This window comes from Armigeres subalbatus, chromosome 1, assembly GCF_024139115.2.
Source record: "Armigeres subalbatus isolate Guangzhou_Male chromosome 1, GZ_Asu_2, whole genome shotgun sequence".
Classification (NCBI taxonomy): Eukaryota; Metazoa; Arthropoda; class Insecta; order Diptera; family Culicidae; genus Armigeres; species Armigeres subalbatus.
In genome coordinates this window covers 198525932-198550036 of record NC_085139.1, presented here as the reverse complement: position 1 = coordinate 198550036, position 24105 = coordinate 198525932, and the positions used below count along the sequence as shown (strand labels likewise).

The window sequence follows — 24105 nt, the reverse complement described above, 5'->3', positions numbered from 1 at the left end:
AGAGGCTCAGGCCTCCTTTCAAGAGGCTCAGAAGCCTCCTTTCAAGAGGCTCAGGAAGCCTCCTTCAAGAGGCCTGGAAGCCTCCTTTCAAGAGGCCTCAAGCCTCCTTTCAAGAGGCTCAGAAGCCTCCTTTCAAGAGGCTCAGAAGCCTCCTTTCAAGAGGCTCAGAACCCTCCTTTCAAGAGGCTCAAGCCTCCTTTCAAGAGGCCTCAGAAGCCTCCTTCAAGAGGCTCCAGCCTCCTTTCAAGAGGCTCAGAAGCCTCCTTTCAAGAGGCTCAGAAGCCTCCTTTCAAGAGGCCTCAGAAGCCTCCTTTCAAGAGGCCCTGCCTCCTTTCAAGAGGCCTCAAAGCCTCCTTTCAAGAGGCTCAAGGCCTCCTTTCAAGAGGCTCAGAAGCCTCCTTTCAAGAGGCCTCAGGCCTCCTTTCAAGAGGCTCGGAAGCCTCCTTTCAAGAGGCTCCAGCCTCCTTTCAAGAGGCTCTGAAGCCTTCTTTCAAGAGGCTCAGGCCTCCTTTCAAGAGGCTCAGAGCCTCCTTTCAAGAGGCTCAGAAGCCTCCTTTCGAGAGGCTCAGGCCTCCTTTCAAGAGGCTCAGAAGCCTCCTTTCAAGAGGCTCAGGCCTCCTTTCAAGAGGCTCAGAAGCCTCCTTTCAAGAGGCTCAGCCTCCCTTTCAAGAGGCTCAAGCCTCCTTTCAAGAGGCCTCAGAAGCCTCCTTTCAAGAGGCTCCAGGCCTCCTTTCAAGAGGCTCAGAAGCCTCCTTTCAAGAGGCTCAGGAAGCCTCCCTTTCAAGAGGCTCAGAAGCCTCCTTTCAAGAGGCTCAGAAGCCTCCTTTCAAGAGGCCTCAGAAGCCTCCTTTCAAGAGGCCTCCTTTCAAGAGGCTCAGAGCCTCCTTTCAAGAGGCTCAGAAGCCTCCTTTCAAGAGGCTCAGCCTCCTTTCAAGAGGCTCCGGAAGCCTCCTTTCAAGAGGCCTCAGAAGCCTCCTTTCAAGAGGCTCAGGAAGCCTCCTTCAAGAGGCTCAGGCCTCCTTTCAAGAGGCTCAGAAGCCTCCTTCAAGAGGCTCCGGAAGCCTCCTTTCAAGAGGCTCAGAGCCTCCTTTCAAGAGGCTCAGGCCTCCTTCAAGAGGCCTCGAAGCCTCCTTTCAAGAGGCTCAGAAGCCTCCTTTCAAGAGGCTCAAGCCTCCTTTCAAGAGGCCTGGAAGCCTCCTTTCAAGAGGCTCGGAAGCCTCCTTCAAGAGGCTCAGGCCTCCTTTCAAGAGGCTCAGGCCTCCTTCAAGAGGCTCAGAAGCCTCCTTTCAAGAGGCTCAGGCCTCCTTCAAGAGGCTCAGGCCTCCTTTCAAGAGGCTCAGGCCTCCTTTCAAGAGGCTCCAGCCTCCTTTCAAGAGGGCTCAGGCCTCCTTTCAAGAGGCTCAGGCCTCCTTTCAAGAGGCTCGGAAGCCTCTTTCAAGAGGCTCAGAAGCCTCCTTCAAGAGGCCCGGAAGCCTCCTTCAAGAGGCTCAGGCCTCCTTTCAAGAGGCTCAGGCCTCCTTTCAAGAGGCCCAGAAGCCTCCTTTCAAGAGGCCTCGGAAGCCTCCTTTCAAGAGGCTCAGGCCTCCTTCAAGAGGCTCAGAAGCCTCCTTCAAGAGGCTCCAGCCTCCTTCAAGAGGCTCAGAAGCCTCCTTCAAGAGGCTCAGAAGCCTCCTTTCAAGAGGCTCAGAGCCTCCTTTCAAGAGGCCCAGAAGCCTCCTTTCAAGAGGCTCAGGCCTCCTTTCAAGAGGCTCAGGAAGCCTCCTTTCAAGAGGCTCAGCCTCCTTTCAAGAGGCTCAGGCCTCCTTCAAGAGGCTCGGAAGCCTCCTTCAAGAGGCTCAGGAAGCCTCCTTTCAAGAGGCTCAGCCTCCTTTCAAGAGGCTCAGAAGCCTCCTTTCAAGAGGCCCAGAAGCCTCCTTCAAGAGGCTCAAGCCTCCTTTCAAGAGGCTCAGAAGCCTCCTTTCAAGAGGCTCAGAAGCCTCCTTTCAAGAGGCTCAGAAGCCTCCTTTCAAGAGGCTCAGAAGCCTCCTTTCAAGAGGCCTCAGAGCCTCCTTTCAAGAGGCCTCAGAAGCCTCCTTTCAAGAGGCTCAAGCCTCCTTTCAAGAGGCTCAGAAGCCTCCTTTCAAGAGGCCTCAGAAGCCTCCTTTCAAGAGGCTCAGCCTCCTTTCAAGAGGCTCAAGTCTCCTTTCAAGAGGCTCAGAAGCCTCCTTCAAGAGGCTCAGAAGCCTCCTTTCAAGAGGCTCAGAAGCTCCCTTTCAAGAGGCTCGGAAGCCTCCTTTCAAGAGACTCGGAAGCCTCCTTTCAAGAGGCTCGGAAGCTTACTTTCAAGGGGCTCGGAAGCTTCCTTTCAAGAGGCTCGAAAGCCTCCTTTCAAGAGGCTCGGAAGATTCCTTTCAAGAGGCTCAGAAGCCTCCTTTCAAGAGGTTCGGAAGCTTCCTTTCAAGAGGCTCGGAAGCCTCCTTTCAATATGTTCGGAAGCCTCCTTTCAATAGGCTCGGAAGCCTCATTCATAGAGGCTCGGAACAGTGGTGCGAATTCTCAATCTCAGTGACAGAAATTTGTTGGATATTGATACCATTCCCTTTTCACACTCACTCCATAGCAGTGAAAACTGAAAATGGTTAGCAGCAACAATCACAGATAAAGTAAACAAAGGACCTCTCTTCTCATTGCACACGCAGCCCGCACTGACAGTCTATTCAGTTCACTCGCTGCTGTGTGAATGCGACGGCCCTATATAAATGCATGGGTGAATACTATCACTTGAAAGACAATGACAGGAAATTTGTGCCGAACGATTATCAGCTTCGGCCCGCTGTTGGCAAACCGAGTTTGCTAAGCTATTCCTGCTTTGTCGTTCTGACTGAAAGGCAACGTCATAGGCAAAGAGGAGCAGAGAAAAATACAAAACAAAAGAATCACACTCAGCAGGCATTGTTGATAAATTGCACCACTGGCTCGGAAGCCTCCTTTCAAGAGGCTCGGAAGCCTCATTCATAGAGGCTCGGAAACCTCCTTCCTAGAGACTCGGAAGCGTCCTTCCTAGAGGCTCGGAAGGCTCCTTCCTAGAGGCTCGGATGCCTTCTTTCAAGAGGCTCGGAAGCCTTATTTCAAGAAGCTCAAAAGCCTTCTTTTTTAGAGGCTCAAAAGCCTTCTTTTCTAGAAACTCAAAAGCCTCCTTTTAAGTGGTTAGGTTGCCTTCTTTCAAGGGGCTCGTAAACCTGCTTTCAAGAGGCTTTCTTCTTTCAAGAGGCTTGGAAGCATACTATCAACAGGCTCAGAAGCGTCCTTTCAAGATGCAAAAAAAGCTTCCTTTCAAGTGGCTTGAAAACCGCTTTCAAGAGGATCAGAGCCTTTAATAAAAAGAGGCGCGGAAGCCTACTTTAAAAGGATTCAATAGCTGAAAGGAACTTCCCTTCAAAGGGCTCGGAATTATGTTTTCAAGAGGATTGGAAGCCTGCTTTCGAGAGGGGGTACCTCAATTAATACAAAAATTCGAAGGGGTACCTCTCAAGAAAAAGGTTGAGAACCGCTGCATTAGCAGATACATTTACATTAGGAAACTATCCGCCGAAGAACTGTCGGCATCCCCAAATAGGGTCTGGTACCTCCCGATGTTTCCGGTACTGAATCCTAACAAACCCGGCAAGATTAGACTTGTTTGGGACGCCGCCGCAACCTCCCACGGAATATCTCTAAATTCTGTCCTTCTCAAAGGGCCAGACCAGTTGACATCTCTTTTGTCGGTTTTGATTCAGTTCCGTGAGTACCGCGACATCCGTGAAATGTATCATCAAGTCCTGATGAGATCAGAGGACCAACACTGCCAACGTTTTCTATGGAAGGAGACGGAAACTGATACAAATCCCAGTATCTATGTGATGCAGGTAATGTCATTCGGAGCGTGCTGTTCTCCTAGTACCGCACAATACGTTAAAAACATCCATGCAAAGCAGTTTGATTCCGAATATCTGGACGCCGTTCACGCAATCGTGCATCAGCATTACGTTGACGATATGCTGATCAGCGTTGAGACGGAGGGGGAGGCCATACAGCTGGCGGTCGACGTAAAGAACATTCATCATTCTGGAGGGTTCGAAATGCGGAACTGGGTCTCCAACTCCCCGGCAGTGGTTGCTGCGCTAGAAGGAGGTGTGGCTCTATCTGGAGCTAGGGAAATAAACATGAGCATTGGTGAAGCTAACGGTACCGAAAAGGTTCTCGGAATGTGGTGGGACACTACTACAGACTGCTTCACGTATAAGTTGTCTGACGCCGATCTGTTATCCGGAGATAAGCGGCCAACAAAACGCGAGGTCTTAAGGACACTAATGATGGTTTTCGACCCTATCGGCTTTATCAGCCACTTTCTAATGTTCCTCCGAAGCCTTCTACAAGAGATTTGGAGAGCGTCCGTTGACTGGGATGAACAGATCCATGATTCACATTACGAAAAATGGCTCACCTGGCTTCGGGTCCTTCCCAAAGTTTCCGACATCAAGATACCGCGATGTTATCGAACAGCTACCTCCACAGGAGGAAGTAGAATTCAAATGCACACCTTCGTAGACGCTAGCGAGAATGGGTTCGCGGCGGTCATATACTTACGATTTCAGGAAGAGAAAACCGTGGAATGCGCATTAGCTGGTGCAAAATGTAGAGTGGCTCCGCTCAAATTCCTGTCGATACCACGGTCCGAGCTACAAGCCGCCGTCATCGGGGTACGATTGGCGGACACAATTTTCCAGTCTCTATCCGTTAAAGTTCAAAAACGCTACTTCTGGACGGACTCCAGAGACGTCATGTGCTGTCTTCATTCGGATCATCGACGCTACAGCCAGTATGTAGGAGTACGAATTAGTGAGATCCTTGAAACGACAAATCTTGCAGATTGGCGATGGGTGCCGACAAAGCTAAACGTAGCGGACGAGGGAACGAAATGGAAGAGCACTCCTGATCTTAGACACTCCAGCCGATGGTTTCGTGGACCCGATTTCCTTTGGAAACGCGAAGATGACTGGCCGGCAACATCGCAGTTTGTTAGAGTTACTAATACAGAGCTTCGTCCATACTTACACCTCCATTTCAAGGTCTTCGACCCAATCATCGACGCAAGCCATTTCAGCCAATGGGCTACCCTCCTGAAGGCTACAGCGTATGTGTTCAGAGCCATCAGAAACATGCAGCAGACTACACGGAGGACGGCTAAAACTCGTAGCCCCCTCACAAGGGACGAGTTTATCAAGGCCGAAAGCTACCTGTACCAAATAGCTCAGCGACACTCGTATAGGGAGGAGATCGCAGTTCTGTCTATGGACCACCACGAATCAACAAACAAAATTCCTAAAAGCAGCCCATTGTTCCGCCTGTGCCCATTCATGGATGAAACAGTTCTAAGGATACGAGGACGAACCAACGGATGTCGATTCATCGATAGCAGTGTCGCTAATCCCGTAATATTGCCCCGGGAACACAGCATTACCAAATCATCGTGCAAGATATCCAATGAAAATTTCTGCATCAGAATCACCAGACCATCAATAATGAGCTAAAACAACACTATTATATCCCTCGTCTAAAGGCTAGCTAAAAATAGCTGCCAAGTCTGCAAAAATCTTCGAGCTCGTCTACAACCACCACTGATGAGTGACCTACCACCGGCGCGCCTTGCAGCATACAGTCGACCGTTCAGTCACATGGGGGTGGATTACTTCGGCCCAATTACGGTATCAGTTGGCCGAAGAGTGGAAAAACGCTGGGGCGTCCTAGTCACCTGCTTGACCACGCGCGCTATCCATTTAGAAGTCGCACATTCACTCACAGCTGACTCTTGTATCATGGCTCTTCGCAACGTTATTGCTAGGAGGGGATATACAGCGACAGAGGAACAAATTTCGTGGCAGCCAATAAAGAACTAAAGGCCGCATTCGCACAGTTGGATCACAATAAGATTACATCGGAATTTGTTACACCCAGGACAACGTGGAACTTCATTCCCCGTTGTTTCCTCATATGGGCGGAGCGTGGGAAAGGCTCATTCGTACGGATAAACAGAACCTTGACAAACTACGGTCAAATCGCTTGCCAACCGATGAAACGCTCAAAAGTATACTAGTAGAAGTAGAATTTATCGTAAACTTTCGACCTCTCACTGAAATTTCTCTGGATGATGATCAATCTCCAGTGTTGACTCCGAACCATTTTTTAATTGGAACCTCTAACGGGCTACTGTTGAATGCGCAACGTCTAACAATCGAAATACACCCCTGTAGACTTCACGTTAACCTCTGCCACACCTGCGAACGATAGAAGGGATTGTACACCGGGCAATAACTGTCAACAACATAGAAGAACAATAGTGAAGCTGGTCGAATTGTTTCCTAAAAATTGAGACTTCTCATTGCCTATCGTCAACACTCGTAATACCCCACAGGGTGAGGGAGGCAGCAGGGACTTTGTCCAAGGGCTTGACGACCCCTCCCCATGGCCACTGCGAGTTAGACCGGGACCATCGTCCCTAACCCCTAATCCCAAGGCGTCAAGCGACCCGTGCCGAGGGGATGTATGGCCAGGGGGGTGAAATAATAAGCTAGGCCTATAACGGAGCCTGTGGGGTACCTGGGCACCCTCCACAGTAATTGTCCCTTACCGCGTCATGCTGGGCTCTGGCGTGGTGGACCTCTTTTCCCGAGCAACTCGTGGGACCAAAATGGAAAACCAAGTCAATTCTTCAATTAGTGGTAGTAGTGTAGGCGACAACCCCTTCGCAAGAGGTGGGTTGTTCAGGTCTCCGCCTAGGAGGCCAGAGGCAATAGTCGGCAGCTCAGTGCGCAGCGCCAGCGTGGGTCACTCAACCTTCCTCTCGGCTAGAAAAAACGCCGGTAGGGGTTATTGACGGCCCATGGCTTGTGGAGGCGATGAACCGCAAACGCGATGGGCTTTCGGCCTTCGAGGTGGCGACGGAACAGCTGGACGCCATCATCGACTTTGCGTCATCGAAGCATAATATCAGCAAGGACCTCAAGAGGAGCTTGCAGAAACTTCGAAAGTCGATGCTGGACGCCAAGCTGGAGAGGGCGGTCGGGACGGCCAAGTGTAAACCCGTGAAATCGGTGGAGTCGAAGTCTACCCAGACTGAGGCCCAAGGATTCGCGGACTCGGGCAAGGTCGAATCGACCGAGGGCGTGCCAGCGAAGATGGTGGTGCCAAAGCCTACCCAGACTGAGGCTCAAGTATTCGCGGGCACGTCGGGGGTGACTGCTCCAACGGAGCAGACACAAAAACGGGGAGACAGTCTCCAGGAGATGAGCTCCTGGGGCCGCTCCAAAACGCGGAGGGTTACTACCCCGAACAAGGGTAGTGGGGCTGGGAAGCTGAACCCCGGTCAAGTACCTCCAAAACCGGGGAGGAAGGACCTGGAAAGGTCCGTCCACTCAGGAAAGACGGTGGTGGTTACGGCAGGCTGAAAGTTCTCAGCCGCACCAGACCAGGAAATAGAGGGGATGACGCCTCCTGGACCCTGGTCAAGAACAAGAGGAAACCGAAGACGTCAAGGGCCGAAAAGAAGGCCCAGGCGAATGAGGGTAGCAAGAAGTCTAGGGTAGGCGCCAATCGCTCCAGGGGCGATGCCCTAGTCATCACGGCGGACGAGGCTAAGTACTCGGATATTTTGAAGGCGATGAGGAGTGACGTCAAGCTCGGTGAACTCGGCGCCGACGTACGTCGAATAAGACGTACCCGGATGGGCGAGATGATACTCGAGCTGAAGCGGGGCGTCTCGCAAAAGGGCGCCGCCTACAAGAAGTTGGTGGAGGAGGTCCTAGGCGAGACGGTCAAGGTGAGGGCACTCACGACGGAGGTGAATCTAAGGGTTAAAGACCTGGACGAGATCACTGAAGTCGAAGAGCTCGTCACGGCACTGCGGCGACAGTGTGAAGTGGAGACGACCACCGCAGCCGTTCGGCTATGGAAAGGTCCGGCAGGGACGCAGGTAGCATTGGTTCGGCTATCTGCAGCGGACGCCTCCAAGGTAGTCAAGTTAGGGAGCGTCAAGGTGGGATGGTCGGTATGCCCTGTGCGCATATACGAGCAACCCGAAGTTTGCTTCAAGTGCCTGGAACTGGGGCACAAGCAATGGGACTGCAAAGGCCCTGACAGAAGCAATCTCTGCCGACGCTGCGGATTGGAGGGACATAAGGCACAATGCTGCACGAACTGCTGCAGCGAACTGCACGAACCCCATGGGGGTTCGATGTGCCCGGCGTTTAAGCAGGTAACGCAGCTGGCTTTCTCGGCCTCGCCCGAGTGTTTGGTGTGCGCAGGTTTAGAGGAAACGGCGGAACACGTGTTGTTCGTGTGCTCACGTTTTCGCGCAATGCGTGACCATATGCTTGCCACATGTGGTCTGGACACTACCCCGGACAACCTAGTTCGGAGGATGTGTAAAGATGAAGTTGGCTGGAACGCCGTTTTATCGGCTATCGCCCAAATCGTCTCGGAGCTACACAGAAGGTGGCGCGTGGACTCAAGGATGGCTAGTTCAGACGCAAATAAGAGGTGGTCCAAGGGATCGGAGTCGGCTTCATGGGTCATACCGGTGGTCATGCTCTGTGGTCGAACTCGATCCTTTTATCGAACAAGTGGCCGCGCGAAGAACAACATGGTATCGTCGCTTTCGCGGCGTCGGTCAACCGGGCGGGTTCCGAGCCCGAGGACGGAAAGGGGTCCTCGTCAAGGCTGGGGCAGGCGTAGGCCTCGCGTCGGCAAGTCCCTCTGTGTGCTGGCGAATAGGCCCTGTCGCAGAAAGGTCAATTTGGGGTGCACGCGGCATCATCATTCTTGATACCAGTCGTGCAGAGGGAAGCAGGCGCGAAGTCGACCCTTCCCACCTTCCGAGGACATAGGGCGTGGTAAGGCCACCTGGAAAGGTGGCAACGCGCTTGCACGATACCATGGTGCTCTTCTAAAAAAGCGAGTCACGAAGTTCGATGCTGCAAGGACACGCAGCTAACCTCGAGGGTGCGTTTTGCACTGGCCCCCTTTGAAGCATTACTTTCTGGTTGTACCGAAGGGACTATGGGCTTGGAGGCAATGGAAACGGTTTAGCGGGTCGGGGATGTAGTCCTGCCTCCCTCGGTGATCCCTAACCCCGCACTTCCTGGTCAACCCAGGATGTCTGTTGAGCAGATTCCCCCTCCATTGTTTAGGAAGAAAAACAGGGGAGGGACCGAGTGTATGGGTGCAAGGATGTTATCGATCATTTAGTAATTTGCGTTCGATCATTTAGTAGTTTGTCAATAACTCATTCCAGAAGCTTAATTTCAAAATGTGTTTCAGACTTTTAGTGCGAAGGTTTTTTCTGCAACTCTGCCTTATGGTTTGTTGCTTGAATTCCACTAGTAACGGAGTTATAGCTTTAGTTTCAGTAACTTAGACTAAATGATAACAAAATTCCAATCATTTAGTTCAAGTTACTGCAACTAGCGCTATAATTTCGTTATTAGTTGAATTCTAACAGCAAACCATTAGGCAGAGTTGTAGATAAACCTTCACACTGGAAGTCCAAGTTCGTTTCGTTTCGTAAAATTACAAAAATTTCGCTAGAAAAACTAGCTTCCAACGAAATTTAACGGAATTCCAGGAATTTCGAAACAAATTTAAACTTAAACCATACTTTATATTATCTAAAATTTTGGCTGCGCTGCTGTACAAAAACCGTAAAGTTGTTTTCAAAACTTTATGTTATACATTTTTTCTATTAATGCTTACTACATAACCTCATTCTTAGTCGTCAAATATGCATGTAGTTTTCTTCTATAAAATGTCTTTAGTATTTCCATGATTAAAATTCAAATTTTGTGATATTTTTTTTACTATTTGCACAATATGAATGCAGAATCGATCGTGTTGCTGCAGGTCATGGGACGGCAGCTAGTCCAGGAAAACGCGAAGTGATAAAAATGTACCTCGCGTAGCAGAAATTTGTTTAACTAGTGTGCAATCGATAGTGTTGATGCTGATCACGCCAGCTAGTGTGGGAGAACGCGAAGTGATAAAACTAATGTCTGCATCGAAGAGCACAAAATTATTTAGTGCGGAATCGATCGTGTTGTAGAAGATTATTAAACGAAACACATTGGTCTTGCGAAACACATTTTTCATCTTCTTGTTTTCAAAATAAGTTCGTTCACAATACATATTTTGTCGCTTACCAAGGGGTTTCACGTGAATTACCCTCTCAACTAACCAACGATTCTTTTCCCGTAGCGCTCACGGAGATGCAGAGCATTCCTCGATCTCTTATAACAATGAGTGTAAAACTAAGCAAGCAAGCAAACAATAAGAATAACTTTTTTGTACCGCAAGAATATTATTTGATTGGTGAGCTGCGTGCATATTTGCTGTTTCTCGGCCAATCATGATTAGCAACTACGATGTGTACAGTTAATCAAGCTGACAAGCTTTTTTTGACTATTTGCACAATATGTAAGGAACATTGCAGATTTGTGGGCATTTCTAGATCTTCGCATAGAATTTGCAAAAAAAATCCAGAACGGGTTGAAAGATCATTAAAATTGCTGAAAGTTCTTTACTTATGATTGCTTTCAGCTTATACTGACCATAACAGCTGTTCTATTATGCCAAGGACACACAGAAAAAAGCTTGGTTTGTCGAGCTGATTGTATATAACTATGGGTCTGTGAATTTCAATCTGAACTACATATCTTTGTGCATTTTAGAAAGGTATGCTAAATATGTAGACGAAGAATAAGAAGGAATACATTTTGGCTGATACGCCCTTTTCAAATGTTGGTCTAGTAATATCAGTTCTCTATCTACTGTTACCGAATATATTAACAATGGACGAACCATCGGCATACTTGCATAACATGTATATACATAGGAAACAATATTGAGGCTTTTCACCTATTTCATAGTTAAAGTGTACCCACTGTCCTATCCCCTCTCCCTATTTCGGCCCTTGGAGCAAAATTGAAAGAAAGACGGAAACACCATTTCCGCTATACCGAAGCCGAACGTCGAAGGAGGGGTGCAGAGACAGAGAAAATCGAGGGAGCCGAGCGAAAGATCGTGGTCGTGGACTAGACGAGGAGTCGTGTTTTGACTGTGATCGGATACAGACCTCTCGATTGTCCGGAGAAAAGCTGTAAAAGAAGATCCTTGTGAAGCGTTGATTTAGCGAGGACTTAGTGTGCTGGTTAAGGGAGCCTAGAACGTCTCGAATATTGAAGAGTGTGTGTGGTGAACGGCTGCTACCCGTCGGGAGGATTATTTCCAATAGTCTCAAGCTGCATCCACGTGCTAAACGCTACCGTCTCGCCGGCTGTCTATCCCACCGAGCTGGGAACAAACCTCGAAGAATCACCAATCGTCGCAGTTTTCAACGTTGCGGCTCATCCCGCGGAACCGAGACAGAGCATCGACAATCCGTCCACGTGTCCACCATTTCAGCCTTGTCGGCTGCCGACCCCTTGATGCCGTGAAAGTGTATCAAAGAGAATTTCAAGACCCCCCCCCCCCGCCAACGTGTCCAACGCCGCAAAACACCGGCGGCACCACCGCGAAGCCGAGAAAAATCTTCGACAAATCGCCTATGTGTTCAACGCTGCAGATCGCTGGCTGCAATCCCCAAGAGGACTGGAAAAAAATCTCGAACTAACCCTCAAGCTTCCGTCCACGATGACGACATAACGGAAAGACGACATAACGAGTCATCGAGCCCTCCCTTCCACGTGTCCAAGACTACAGCCTTGTCGGCAACCTATCCAGAGGACCTGAAGAAGCATAGTTGCTTCAAACTACCAACCACTGTCAGCCGGGTCAGCAATCCACTAGCGGAGCCGAGGAGGAGCTCCTTCAAACCCCGTTGCAGGTACCGTTGAGTACCCAGGTATGTCAAAACACCTGAGCTTGACAATGTCGACCAACCTTGTAAGGCCGCAACCCTTCCTTTCCTCCCACTAATCCAAAACCAAGGAATATCAAATGAAAAATAAAATATGATTAGAAATGTATCTTCAAATCTTCGGTTCTTTCAAACGCTGACCCTATGTGCATGCAATTGCGTCGAACTCTCGTTGTGTTGTCCACTTCTCTTGGCTATTTCGTCGTGTATCCCTTGAGCAAGTAAAGGTAAGCCTGAGAACCCCAACGGTGAGCTAGTTTGGGACGTGTAGACGTTCACTGCATAGAAGGCGGACGTCACTGGCAGTTACACTACGTATACGCCTAGCAGATGTGGATACATAATAGAGTATCTAAATAATAAAATAAATCTAAGCATTCATTTTCTAATTTTGACTAAGTCAAAACTGTAAAACCACGCTGACAAGACAATATGAAGTATGCTTCAGCATAATTACATAATTCTTAAGTGAACTAAGGTTTTAAGCGAAATTTGAATCCGTATATGAAAAATCCCACAATTTCTTTATTTTCATATTTAGTACATAAAACTGATATGAAATTGAACTGATATAAAATTGATCAGATACGGGAACACACGCTCCACGATGAATTCCTTTGAAAACGGCACAAATGCTGGGGTATTGCCTTATCGCCAATGGTATATGCGGCGAGAATGTGGCGATTTATCACAGATTGCCTCTTCTGTTATTATAACTCTTTTGGTCGCAAAACAGTTACTCGACTTCGAAAAAGTGAATTCAGAATTGCGTACATAATGTAAAACAAATTTAATAAAAATTCCGCGGAAAAAAAATTAAATTTCGTTTCGAAAAATTTCGAAATAAATAAACCTTGATTTCGTATCGTTTCGAAGTCTCGAAAGAAATCTATATTTCGTTTCGTTACGATCCGAATCAACATAGACATTTTAAATTTCGTTTCGTTTCGTTAGGAAAAAGAGTGTTATCGCATACCCTTAAATGAGAGTAGGGCATTAATGCCCTCATGGAGTAATTGGACTGCCTAGGCAGTAGAACTTTGAGTTGTCGTGGCAGACAGTCGTGGATGGGGTTGCAGAAATTCTGCGTGGCCCGCCCCTTCCACTGGCCACTCTGTCTGCCACGACAGGACGAAGTGGCTGAGTGGGTCTGCCTCGCAGCTGAGGTAGGAGCGGCATAGGAGCCACCAACATAGGGTCGCCTCCGGCTTGGTAGACAAGTGGTGCCACCCTGTTGCAGGACGGGGTGAACACCATACTGAATGAGGACTGTCTATGTTGTGAGATGACAGCATGGGTACCTCCTGCAGGGTACTTGTAAGATTCTTGCAATCATTCGAATGGCATAGGCAGGTAAGTCTTGCTGCACATGTGGTGCATGGGGAGTACCAGGAGATTTGAGACGCATACGTGCACTCGTGTACGTCATGTAGGAGGCGCAATGCCCAATAGTCATCCCCGAAGTATTGCTTAATTGCGGGCCGGGTGAATAACTGGAGAGAAATGAGTTTTAGTGGGTCGGGAGTGGTGATCACATCCCCACACTACCTGGGTACACCTCCCCAGGTGTCTGGTTGTAGATTTCCGTTAACCTCGTTAAAAAAAATAGTTAGCCACATATTTTCGTCAGAAATATTTTCAGCATGGTCTTGTTTTATGGTCGTGTATCTAATGGGGTATTGACTGTTTACTCCGATGAAATTCAATTACCGGATTACAATTTGGAAATTGTGGAATGAAAAAAGGAAAAGAATTATTTTTGATAGAGTAATTTGGTTTTTATCTAGGACCCCTAATGTTCTCTAACCACATTTTATGAATCAGCATAAAGTTTACCTTTTTCATAAAACTTACTATGTTCAAAAATTTTGCAGACTAGTATAGCATTTTAACTATGGTTTCGAAAAAAAAAAATGAATGTTTGTGACGACGTACGGCGTTCACTTGTCGCAAACAACACTATTCAATTATTTATTTTCCTTTGATTTTCCGTCTCTGTCTCGCCACCGCGGGGACAAACGTGGGGCACGGTAAGCCATAAAATTTCATTTGTTCGGATTGTGGCGCAAGCGTCCGGTTCCGACGACCCATTAGACGAACTTTCTCCCGGAGTGGTCCGCCCCTTCCAGCTAACACGGCCAGCAACACTGGGTATGATGCTTTGACCTGTTGGCCCTGCAAGCGATTCGGGATCCTGGTGCAATTGGAACGGGAATCTGTAACAACACATACAGGAAATAAAATTATTATTTTTCAGATATTCAGTGTATCCGGTCGAATGGCCGGGGTTGGAGTGCAGGGTTGAATTGGATTATTCTACAAAATTGTGGAACTCATATCCAGCTTTCATGTTTCATAATAAAGATTTTTTATGTTTGACGCACAGTAATTTATAACATTTCTGAGGATATTTTTAATTCATCTTCTGTTCTCTTTCAAGAACTGACAGAGAACTGACTTGTTTGTTGTGTTGTATTCACTGATTTTCGAAAATATGACAAAAATACTCTAATCCCGACTGATCCTAGTGATGATTTCCTGTTGCGACAAAGATACAAAAAATCGTATTAAATTACGAGCCAACCCTGTCCGGCAACATATCCGGTTGCGGACCGCTGATAAATTTATGAACTGGCAAGATTAATGGAACATATCGAGCGGTGTCGTCACGGCGGAAGGGAATGCGCTCACGTGCCATTTAACCGGCCGCTGTGTCATATGTGGATACTGTAGATGATTAATGAAGTTTTGAGACCCATTTGAGACGAGGGGTAAATAGCACTGGGTGTCAAATTATATATTATCTTCACACATGCTAGAGGAAATATATGACCTTATTCCTCTTTTCCTGGTAGCAAGTCAATTGGGTGTCTGGCCGGGGTCAATGATGAGTTCGTTCGTTATCTAATGTGTGAAAAAGTTGTTATTCGAGGCGAGCAAATTTGGCTGAGTTTGTCACGGCCGCTTCACCGTATAGAGATGAAGAGCGGTTGACAGTGGAGTGCATAGTCGGAGCTCGGAGAAGTGATTAATATCCTGTTTAATCATTTAGGAGGTAATAAGCACCCTCGGGACAAAACAACCCTGTGGAGTTTTTGAATATATTTTGGCATCCTTTACAGATATTTTTTTAAACAAAAGCGGATGTAGTTCGGATCTTGAACTACAAATCCAGCAGTAAACATTCGGAAAAATTGATCTGAAGGGGGATTTGATTTTCTCGGGGGTGCATATTATCCCAGTTACTCTAATAATTGATGTGTCATGTTTCTTATCATGTTTCTTTCTTACGGAGATAATACATAAGGGTAAGAAATTCGGCCATGTGCTGCTATCCATAGTTTTACGCATGGCTTTCAATAATTATTATTTGGAGCAAATGCAGAAAAAAGCTTATCACTCTATTCTGATCAGTGTTATTTTGATCTCATGGGACTAATATTATAACCGAAGCCTTACGCATAATAATCCAGCCAACCGATGTTGCCGATCTGCAAGACAAAGAGATCTTCTACAGCCAACTCAATGCCGTCGTATCTAGATAGAATTCTTAAGGGTGATATCAAAATCTGTATGGGCGACTTCAAAGCGAAGATCGGACCCGACAACTAGAGCCATGAGTGCATCGTGGAACGCCATGGCGTCAGTTGAAGATGGAAACGAAGCCTTTTTGATGTACGTAATAAACGTAGTGCCCATATGGTGTGTGACCATCATCTCACTGGAGACACGTGATGCAGAAAATCTGGTAGGTGGCTGCTTGGGAGACCAATGGGCTGCCACCAAGAACGCCTTCATCGCGGGAACAGAGAGAATAATTTGGGAGATCTGTTCACCCAAAGAAAGCCAACAGCATATTTTCTCGAGTCGCACGGCAATGAAGGAGCGATAAGAGCGATGAATTTTGTATCTAATCTGGCACTAGAAATTCCTCCAGCAATTCTTCCGAATATGCCTCCAGGAATCCGTCACAATATTTCTTCAGGAATTCCTCCGAATATTCTATCAGGAATTCCCCCGGATATTCCTCCAGGAATTCCACGGGATATTACTCAAGGAATTCTTCCGAATATTCCATCAGGAATTTCTCCAAACATTACTTCAGATATTCCTCTAGGAAATCGTTCATATATTTCTTCAGGAACTCCTCCTCCAGGTATTCCTCCAAGAATTCCTCTAGATATTTTTAGGGAATTCCTCCGGATATTCCTCCAGTAATACTTCTGGATATTTCTCCGGAAATTCCTCCGAATGTTTCTTCAGGAATTTCTTCGGATATTCCTCCAGGAATCCAGATATTCCTTCAGGAATTCCTTCGGATATTCCTCCAGGAATTCCAGGGTTCTTCCAGGGAATATTTCTTCAGAAATTCCTCCGTATATTATTCCAGGAAAATCGTCCAGATTTTCCTAGAGGATCTTCTCCGGATATTCCTCCGAATATTCTTCCAGAAATTCCACCAGGAATTCCGACGGATATTGCTCCAGAAATTCTTCCAAATATTCCGCCAGGAATTCTTCCAAACATTACTTCGGATATTTCTCTAAGACAGCGATTCTTGACCTGGAGTACATGTACCCCTGGGGGTACTTTAGATGTCCACAGGGGGTACTTCGGGCAAAAATGCGTAATAACGGATGTATTACAATGCAAATAAAGCTTAATATTAATAAGGTTTTGATAATTTTATAATTTTTGTTTTCAAAATTTTGTATTTTATATACAATACATGGTGATCATATATCAAAGCCTGTTGAATCCTGCATACTACACCAGCACAGTGTATGGAGGACTGTGGGACAAAATTTTAAAAGGATTATGATTTACGTAATTTATTACGTAAGATTTCTTTTGAGAGGGTTAGAAACCTTTTTTCAAGAGACTTGGAACCCTCCAATCAAAAGGTTCAGAAACTTCCTACCAGCAGCGGTAAAATCTCAAATTCTCAAATCTCATCGACGATTCAAATTATGCGAGAGTCAAAACCCTTCAGAATCATGGCCCAGAAAATCGCTCATAATTCAAATCGCGGTTTGCATCATTGCATGATTTTTACGTGCTTTTCTTTGTTGAATGTATTGAATTGATTTTTTTCGCTTAAGGACAAGCCTCCCGAGATCCAAAACAAAAAGCACTAGCGTGTTCAATGGCACCTCACTCAATTTGGAAGCAACACACATCTGTCCTTTTTATTATTCCTGCTTTGATGCATAGCAGCATGCGTGAAATAATAAAAATGACAAATGTGCGTTGCTTCCATTTGGGGTTCCCTTGAAAACGTGAGTGTTTTTTGTATTGGAGTCCGAGAGGCCTGTCCTTAAAACAATGGCTACTAAATACATATGTATACAAAATATACACCTCTATTGCGTTCTGACGTTCTGATTCTACCAACACTGCCTGTCAAAAGGCTCGGATGGCTCCTTTGAAGAGGCTCTGAAGCCTGCTTTCAAGTGGCTCAGGAGCCTCCTCCAAGAGGCTCAGGCCTCCTTCCAAGAGGCTCGGAAGCCTCCTTCCAAGAGGCTCCTGGAAGCCTCCTTCCAAGAGGCTCAGGAAGCCTCCTTCCAAGAGGCTCGGAAGCCTCCTTCCAAGAGGCCTGGAAGCCTCCTCCAAGAGGCCTGGAAGCCTCCTTCCAAGAGGCTCAGGCCTCCTTCCAAGAGGCTCGGAAGCCTCCTCCAAGAGGCCTGGAAGCCTCCTTCCAAGAGGCTCGGAAGCCTCCTTCCAAGAGGCTCGGAAGCCTCCTTCCAAGAGGCTCAGAGCCTCCTTCCAAGAGGCTCAGAAGCCTCCTCCAAGAGGCCTGGAAGCCTCCTTCCAAGAGGCTCAGAAGCCTCCTTCCAAGAGGCTCAGAAGCCTCCTTCCAAGAGGCTCGGAAGCCTCCTTCCAAGAGGCTCGGAAGCCTCCTCCAAGAGGCCTGGAAGCCTCCTCCAAGAGGCTCAAGCCTCCTTCCAAGAGGCCTCGGAAGCCTCCTTCCAAGAGGCTCAAGCCTCCTTCCAAGAGGCTCGGAAGCCTCCTTCCAAGAGGCTCAGCCTCCTTCCAAGAGGCCTGGAAGCTCCTTCCAAGAGGCTCGGAGCCTCCTTCCAAGAGGCCTGGAAGCCTCCTCCAAGAGGCTCAAGCCTCCTTCCAAGAGGCTCAGAAGCCTCCTTCCAAGAGGCCTCGGAAGCCTCCTTCCAAGAGGCTCCAGCCTCCCTTCCAAGAGGCCTGGAAGCCTCCTTCCAAGAGGCTCGGAAGCCTCCTTCCAAGAGGCTCAGAAGCCTCCTCCAAGAGGCTCAAGCCTCCTTCCAAGAGGCTCGGAAGCCTCCTTCCAAGAGGCCTGGAAGCCTCCTCCAAGAGGCTCGGAAGCCTCCTCCAAGAGGCCTGGAAGCCTCCTTCCAAGAGGCTCAGCCTCCTTCCAAGAGGCTCAGAAGCCTCCTTCCAAGAGGCTCAGAAGCCTCCTTCCAAGAGGCCTGGAAGCCTCCTTCCAAGAGGCCTCGGAAGCCTCCTCCAAGAGGCCTGGAAGCCTCCTTCCAAGAGGGCTCAGCCTCCTCCAAGAGGCTCGGAAGCCTCCTTCCAAGAGGCCTCGGAAGCCTCCTTCCAAGAGGCTCAGAAGCCTCCTTCCAAGAGGCCTGGAAGCCTCCTTCCAAGAGGCCTCGGAAGCCTCCTTCCAAGAGGCCTCGGAAGCCTCCTTCCAAGAGGCCTGGAAGCCTCCTCCAAGAGGCCTGGAAGCCTCCTCCAAGAGGCCTGGAAGCCTCCTCCAAGAGGCTCGGAAGCCTCCTTCCAAGAGGCCCGGAAGCCTCCTTCCAAGAGGCCTCGGAAGCCTCCTTCCAAGAGGCCTGGAAGCCTCCTTCCAAGAGGCTCGGAAGCCTCCTCCAAGAGGCCTCAGGAAGCCTCCTCCAAGAGGCTCCAGCCTCCTTCCAAGAGGCCTCAAGCCTCCTTCCAAGAGGCTCGGAAGTTTTCTTCCAAGAGGGCTCGGAAGCCTCCTTCTAAGAGGCCCGGAAGCCTCCTCCAAGAGGCTCAGAGCCTCCTCCAAGAGGCTCAGAAGCCTCCTTCCAAGAGGCCCGGAAGCCTCCTCCAAGAGGCTCAGAAGCCTCCTTCCAAGAGGCCTCGGAAGCCTCCTCCAAGAGGCTCGGAAGCCTCCTTCCAAGAGGCCTCGGAAGCCTCCTCCAAGAGGCTCAGGCCTCCTTCCAAGAGGCCTCCGGAAGCCTCCTTCCAAGAGGCTCAAGCCTCCTTCCAAGAGGCCTGGAAGCCTCCTTCCAAGAGGCTCAGAAGCCTCCTTCCAAGAGGCCTGGAAGCCTCCTCCAAGAGAGGCTCAGCCTCCTTCCAAGAGGCCTCGGAAGCCTCCTTCCAAGAGGCTCGGGAAGCCTCCTTCCAAGAGGCCTCAGAAGCCTCCTCCAAGAGGCCTGGAAGCCCCTTCCAAGAGGCTCAGGCCTCCTTCCAAGAGGCCTCAAGCCTCCTTCCAAGAGGCCTCGGAAGCCTCCTTCCAAGAGGCCCGGAAGCCTCCTTCCAAGAGGCTCGGCCTCCTTCCAAGAGGCTCAGAAGCCTCCTTCCAAGAGGCCTGGAAGCCTCCTCCAAGAGGCTCAAGCCTCCTTCCAAGAGGCCTGGAAGCCTCCTTCCAAGAGGCCTGGAAGCCTCCTTCCAAGAGGCTCGGAAGCCTCCTTCCAAGAGGCCTCAAGCCTCCTTCCAAGAGGCTCAGCCTCCTTCCAAGAGGCCTCGAAGCCTCCTTCCAAGAGGCTCAAAGCCTCCTTCCAAGAGGCCTCGGAAGCCTCCTTCCAAGAGGCCTCGGAAGCCTCCTTCCAAGAGGCCTGGAAGCCTCCTTCCAAGAGGCCTCAAGCCTCCTCCAAGAGGCCTGGAAGCCTCCTCCAAGAGGCTCAGGAAGCCTCCTTCCAAGAGGCCCGGAAGCCTCCTCCAAGAGGCTCGGAAGCCTCCTCCAAGAGGCCTCGGAAGCCTCCTTCCAAGAGGCTCAGGCCTCCTTCCAAGAGGCCCGGAAGCCTCCTTCCAAGAGGCTCCGGAAGCCTCCTCCAAGAGGCCCGGAAGCCCTCCTTCCAAGAGGCCTGGAAGCCTCCTCCAAGAGGCTCAAGCCTCCTTCCAAGAGGCCTCGGAAGCCTCCTCCAAGAGGCCTGGAAGCCTCCTCCAAGAGGCCTGGAAGCCTCCTTCCAAGAGGCTCGGAAGCCTCCTTCCAAGAGGCTCAGGCCTCCTTCCAAGAGGCTCAAGCCTCCTTCCAAGAGGCCTGGAAGCCTCCTCCAAGAGGCTCGAAGCCTCCTTCCAAGAGGCTCAAGCCTCCTTCCAAGAGGCTCGGAAGCCTCCTTCCAAGAGGCTCCGGAAGCCCTCCAAGAGGCCTCCTTCCAAGAGGCCTCAAGCCTCCTCCAAGAGGCTCAGAAGCCTCCTCCAAGAGGCTCAGGAAGCCTCCTTCCAAGAGGCTCAGGAAGCCTCCTCCAAGAGGCTCAGAAGCCTCCTTCCAAGAGGCCTGGAAGCCTCCTTCCAAGAGGCTCAGGAAGCCTCCTTCCAAGAGGCTCGGAAGCCTCCTTCCAAGAGGCCCGGAAGCCTCCTTCCAAGAGGCTCAAGCCTCCTTCCAAGAGGCCTGGAAGCCTCCTTCCAAGAGGCCTCGGAAGCCTCCTTCCAAGAGGCTCAAGCCTCCTTCCAAGAGGCTCCGGAAGCCTCCTTCCAAGAGGCCCGGAAGCCTCCTCCAAGAGGGCTCAGCCTCTTTCCAAGAGGCCTCAGAAGCCCTCTTCCAAGAGGCTCAGCCTCCTCCAAGAGGCCCGGAAGCCTCCTTCCAAGAGGCCTGGAAGCCTCCTTCCAAGAGGCCTGGAAGCCTCCTTCCAAGAGGCTCGGAAGCCTCCTTCCAAGAGGCTCGGAAGCCTCCTTCCAAGAGGCTCGGAAGCCTCCTCCAAGAGGCCTCAAGCCTCCTTCCAAGAGGCTCGGAAGCCTCCTTCCAAGAGGCTCGGAAGCCTCCTTCCAAGAGGCTCGGAAGCCTCCTTCCAAGAGGCTCGGAAGCCTCCTTCCAAGAGGCTCGGAAGCCTCCTTCCAAGAGGCTCGGAAGCCTCCTTCCAGAGGCTCGGAAGCCTCCTTCCAAGAGGCTCGGAAGCCTCCTTCCAAGAGGCTCGGAAGCCTCCTTCGGAAGGCGCCTTTCAAAAGACGCGGAAATTTACCTTCAAGAGGCTCGAACGCCTCCAAAGTCTTCAAAGTCCTATAGGAAGCTTGATGTATAAACTAAATTTGAATTGGAAAGTATCACGGAATAACCATTATTTTGGTTTAGGGTCATTTGGCCGAATGCCGTTTGGCCGAATGTCGTTTGGCCGAATGCCATTTGGCCGAAAGGGTCATTTGGCCGAACGCCATCTGGCCGAATGCCGTTTGGCCGAATAGTTGAAATTCTCCGAATGAAGAATAAATGAAGAAGAAGGAAAAAGAAAGAAGAAAGAACCATAGAAGAAGAAAGAATGAAGAAGGAAAAAAAAACAAAAGAAGTAAGAAGAATAAAGAAGAAAGAAGGAAGAAGGAAGATAGAAGACGGAAGAAGGAAGAAGGAAAAAGGAAGAAGGAAGAAAGAAGAAGGAAAAGGGAAGAAGGGAGAAGCAAGAAGGAAGAAGGATGAAGGAAGAAGGAAGAAGGAAGAAGGAAGAATGGAGAAAGAAGAAGGAAGAAAGAAGAGGAAAGAAGGAAGAAGCAAGAAGGAAGAAGGTAGAAAGAAGAAGGAAGAAGGTAGAAGGAAGAAGGAAAAAGGAAGAAGGAAGAATGAAGAAGGAAGAAGGAAGAAGGAAAATGGAAGACGGAAGAAGGAAGAAGGAAGAAGGATAAAAGAAGACAGAAGAAGGAAGAAGGAAGAAGGAAGAAGGAAGAAGGAAGAAGGAAGAAGGAAGAAGGAAGAAGGAAGAAGGAAGAAGGAAGACGGAAGAAGGAAGAAGGATAAAAGAAGGATAAAAGAAGAAGGAAGAAGGAAGAAGAAAGAAAAAAGAAGGAAGAAGGAAGAAGGAAGAAGGAAGAAGGAAGAAGGAAGAAGGATAAAAGAAGGATTAAAGAAGAAGGAAGAAGGAAGAAGGAAGAAGAAAGAAAAAAGAAGGAAGAAGAAAGAAGGAAGAAGGAAGAAGGAAGAAGGAAGAAGGAAGAAGGAAGAAGGAAGAAGGAAGAAGGAAGAAGGAAGAAGGAAGAAGGAAGAAGGAAGAAGGAAGAAGGAAGAAGGAAGAAGGAAGAAGGAAGAAGGAAGAAGGAAGAAAGAAGACGAAAGAAGGAAGAAGGAAGAAGGAAGAAGGAAGAAGGAAGAAGGAAGAAGGAAGATGGAAGATGGAAGAAGGAAGATGGAAGAAAGAAGAAGAAAGAAAAAAGAAGGAATAAGGAAGAAGGAAGAAGGAAGAATGAAGGAAGGAAGAAGGATGAAGGAAGAAGGAAGAAGAAAGAAGGAAGAAGGAAGAAGGAAGAAGGAAGAAGGAAGAAGGAAGAAGGAAGAAGGAAGAAGGAAGAAGGAAGAAGGAAGAAGGAAGAAGGAAGAAGGAAGAAGGAAGAAGGAAGAAGGAAAATGGAAGAAGGAACAAGGAACAAAGAAGAAGGAAGAAAGAAGAAGAGAGAAGGAATAGGCATAATGAAGAAGGAAGAAGAAAAAAGGGAGAAGGGGGAAGGAAGAAGGAAGTAGAAAGAAGAAAGAAAGGGGAATGAAGAAGGAAGAAAGAAAAAAGAGGGAGAAAGAAAAAATAAAGAAGGAAAAAGGAAGACGGAAGAAAGAAGAAGGAAGAAGAAGAGAGAAGGGAAAAGGAGGAAAGAGAAGAAGAAAGAAGAAGGAAGAAGGAGAAGAAGGAAGAAGTTCTCTGTTCACTTTTTTCTTCCCACTTTACACATTTCACTTCTCACTTCTTACTTCTCATTACTCACGTTTCATTTCTCAATCTTCGCTACTCGTAATTTGAGGTAAATTTTTTAACTATTCGGCCAAACGGCATTCGGCCAAACGACCCGTTCGGCCAAACGGTATTCGGCCAAATGGCGTTCGGCCAAACGGCATTCGGCCAGACGGCATTCGGCCAAATGGCCTGACACCATTTTTTTGGAGAGCCATATTTCTCATGAGTTATGCTTATTTTCATTCACAGCGAAAAATAATTTTGAAGGGGCTCCTCTCAAGAAAAAGGAGGTATGCAGAATGTCATAAAACAGATTATCATAAAATGTTAAGTCATAAAAAGTTGATGAAACAATGCACCATGCGTCTCCATATTCTACATGAGATTTTGCCAAATAGTGCAGCGTGCAAGTAGTGGAAAACATTTAACAATATTTCAAACAAACATGAACGCCAAACATGGTCGTAATTGAATAATGTGGCCTGCGCGAATTCAATCTCACAAACGTGACCGAATCGATAGTATGCGTTCGACATCGATGCCCGCCATCCGAATCAATTATTATTAAATCACGGAACGCCGTCCTGCAGTTCAAGTGAATATCGCCCAGACTGGTAGACATTCAAATTAATTAACTATAATCGATTCATTATCCCGATTCGGGTTTATCTGTCAGCATTTCGCACCTCCATTAATGCGAGTTTAATTGGTTCCCGTTCGAATTTTTGCAAATATTTTCGTTGGCCCACATCCAGACTCCAGAGTGGCGGTGACATTATAACAATTCATGCATAATTTTTGAAAGCGTCGTTTGTTGAATATGGGGCTCAAATTGCAAATGCGGTTTGATTGAACTTACAAACATGTTCTGTTTGAAATTTCTTACACGAATTTTTGATGTAAAATTGGGAAACGAGCTCCCCATCTATTAGACCATTTCAGAAAGCGTGCTTGAAATTTTCCCGCATGAACAGGTAGACCCGCAATGATCGTTTCGGCGGAAGTCTACTGGGGAATTGATGCGACTGATACTGGACCATAATAATGGGTGCATTTATCAACGTTGTTGACCTCCGATGAGCCAACATGAATGCGATACACAAAATGTATGCAAAATTGGACAAATACAAAAAGAGACAGTGCAGCCTCTGGCAGTTCGAGTAAAGTATATAGATAGCAAATTAAGCATCCAACTGTGCCAGCAAATGCATGTCAAATTTGTACAAATTGTTTCACTGGGTCGAGAGATGTTGGCTTAAGCGGTTAACCACTGCTGGAGCGACTTTCGGGGTTTGTGTATTCATGAAAATTATATCCTGAGGGAGAGTATTATTCGACAAAAATCCCAATAACTGTTAAAGTGCTACTGTGGGC

At 48.3% G+C, this 24105-nt stretch overlaps 2 protein-coding genes across 5 annotated transcripts in view; one reads left to right on the top strand and one right to left on the bottom strand.

Moving 5' to 3' along the window:
* LOC134205660 (5-hydroxytryptamine receptor 2B) overlaps window positions 1–24105 on the bottom strand; it is a 175409-nt gene that overhangs the window by 35950 nt on the left and 115354 nt on the right. For 3 of the 4 annotated variants that reach the window (XM_062681147.1, XM_062681149.1, XM_062681150.1), the window contains exon 2: window positions 13778–14139. The gene's annotated coding sequence lies outside the window, so the exon portion shown is untranslated. Of the gene's footprint in view, window positions 1–13759; window positions 14140–24105 lie in introns of all 4 variants that reach the window. The other variant, XM_062681148.1, reaches the window with a different exon arrangement.
* Window positions 3612–5549, top strand: LOC134206902 (uncharacterized). Its single transcript, XM_062682648.1, has one exon. The coding sequence runs from the start codon at window positions 3612–3614 to the stop codon at window positions 5547–5549; it is 1938 nt and encodes a 645-aa protein (XP_062538632.1).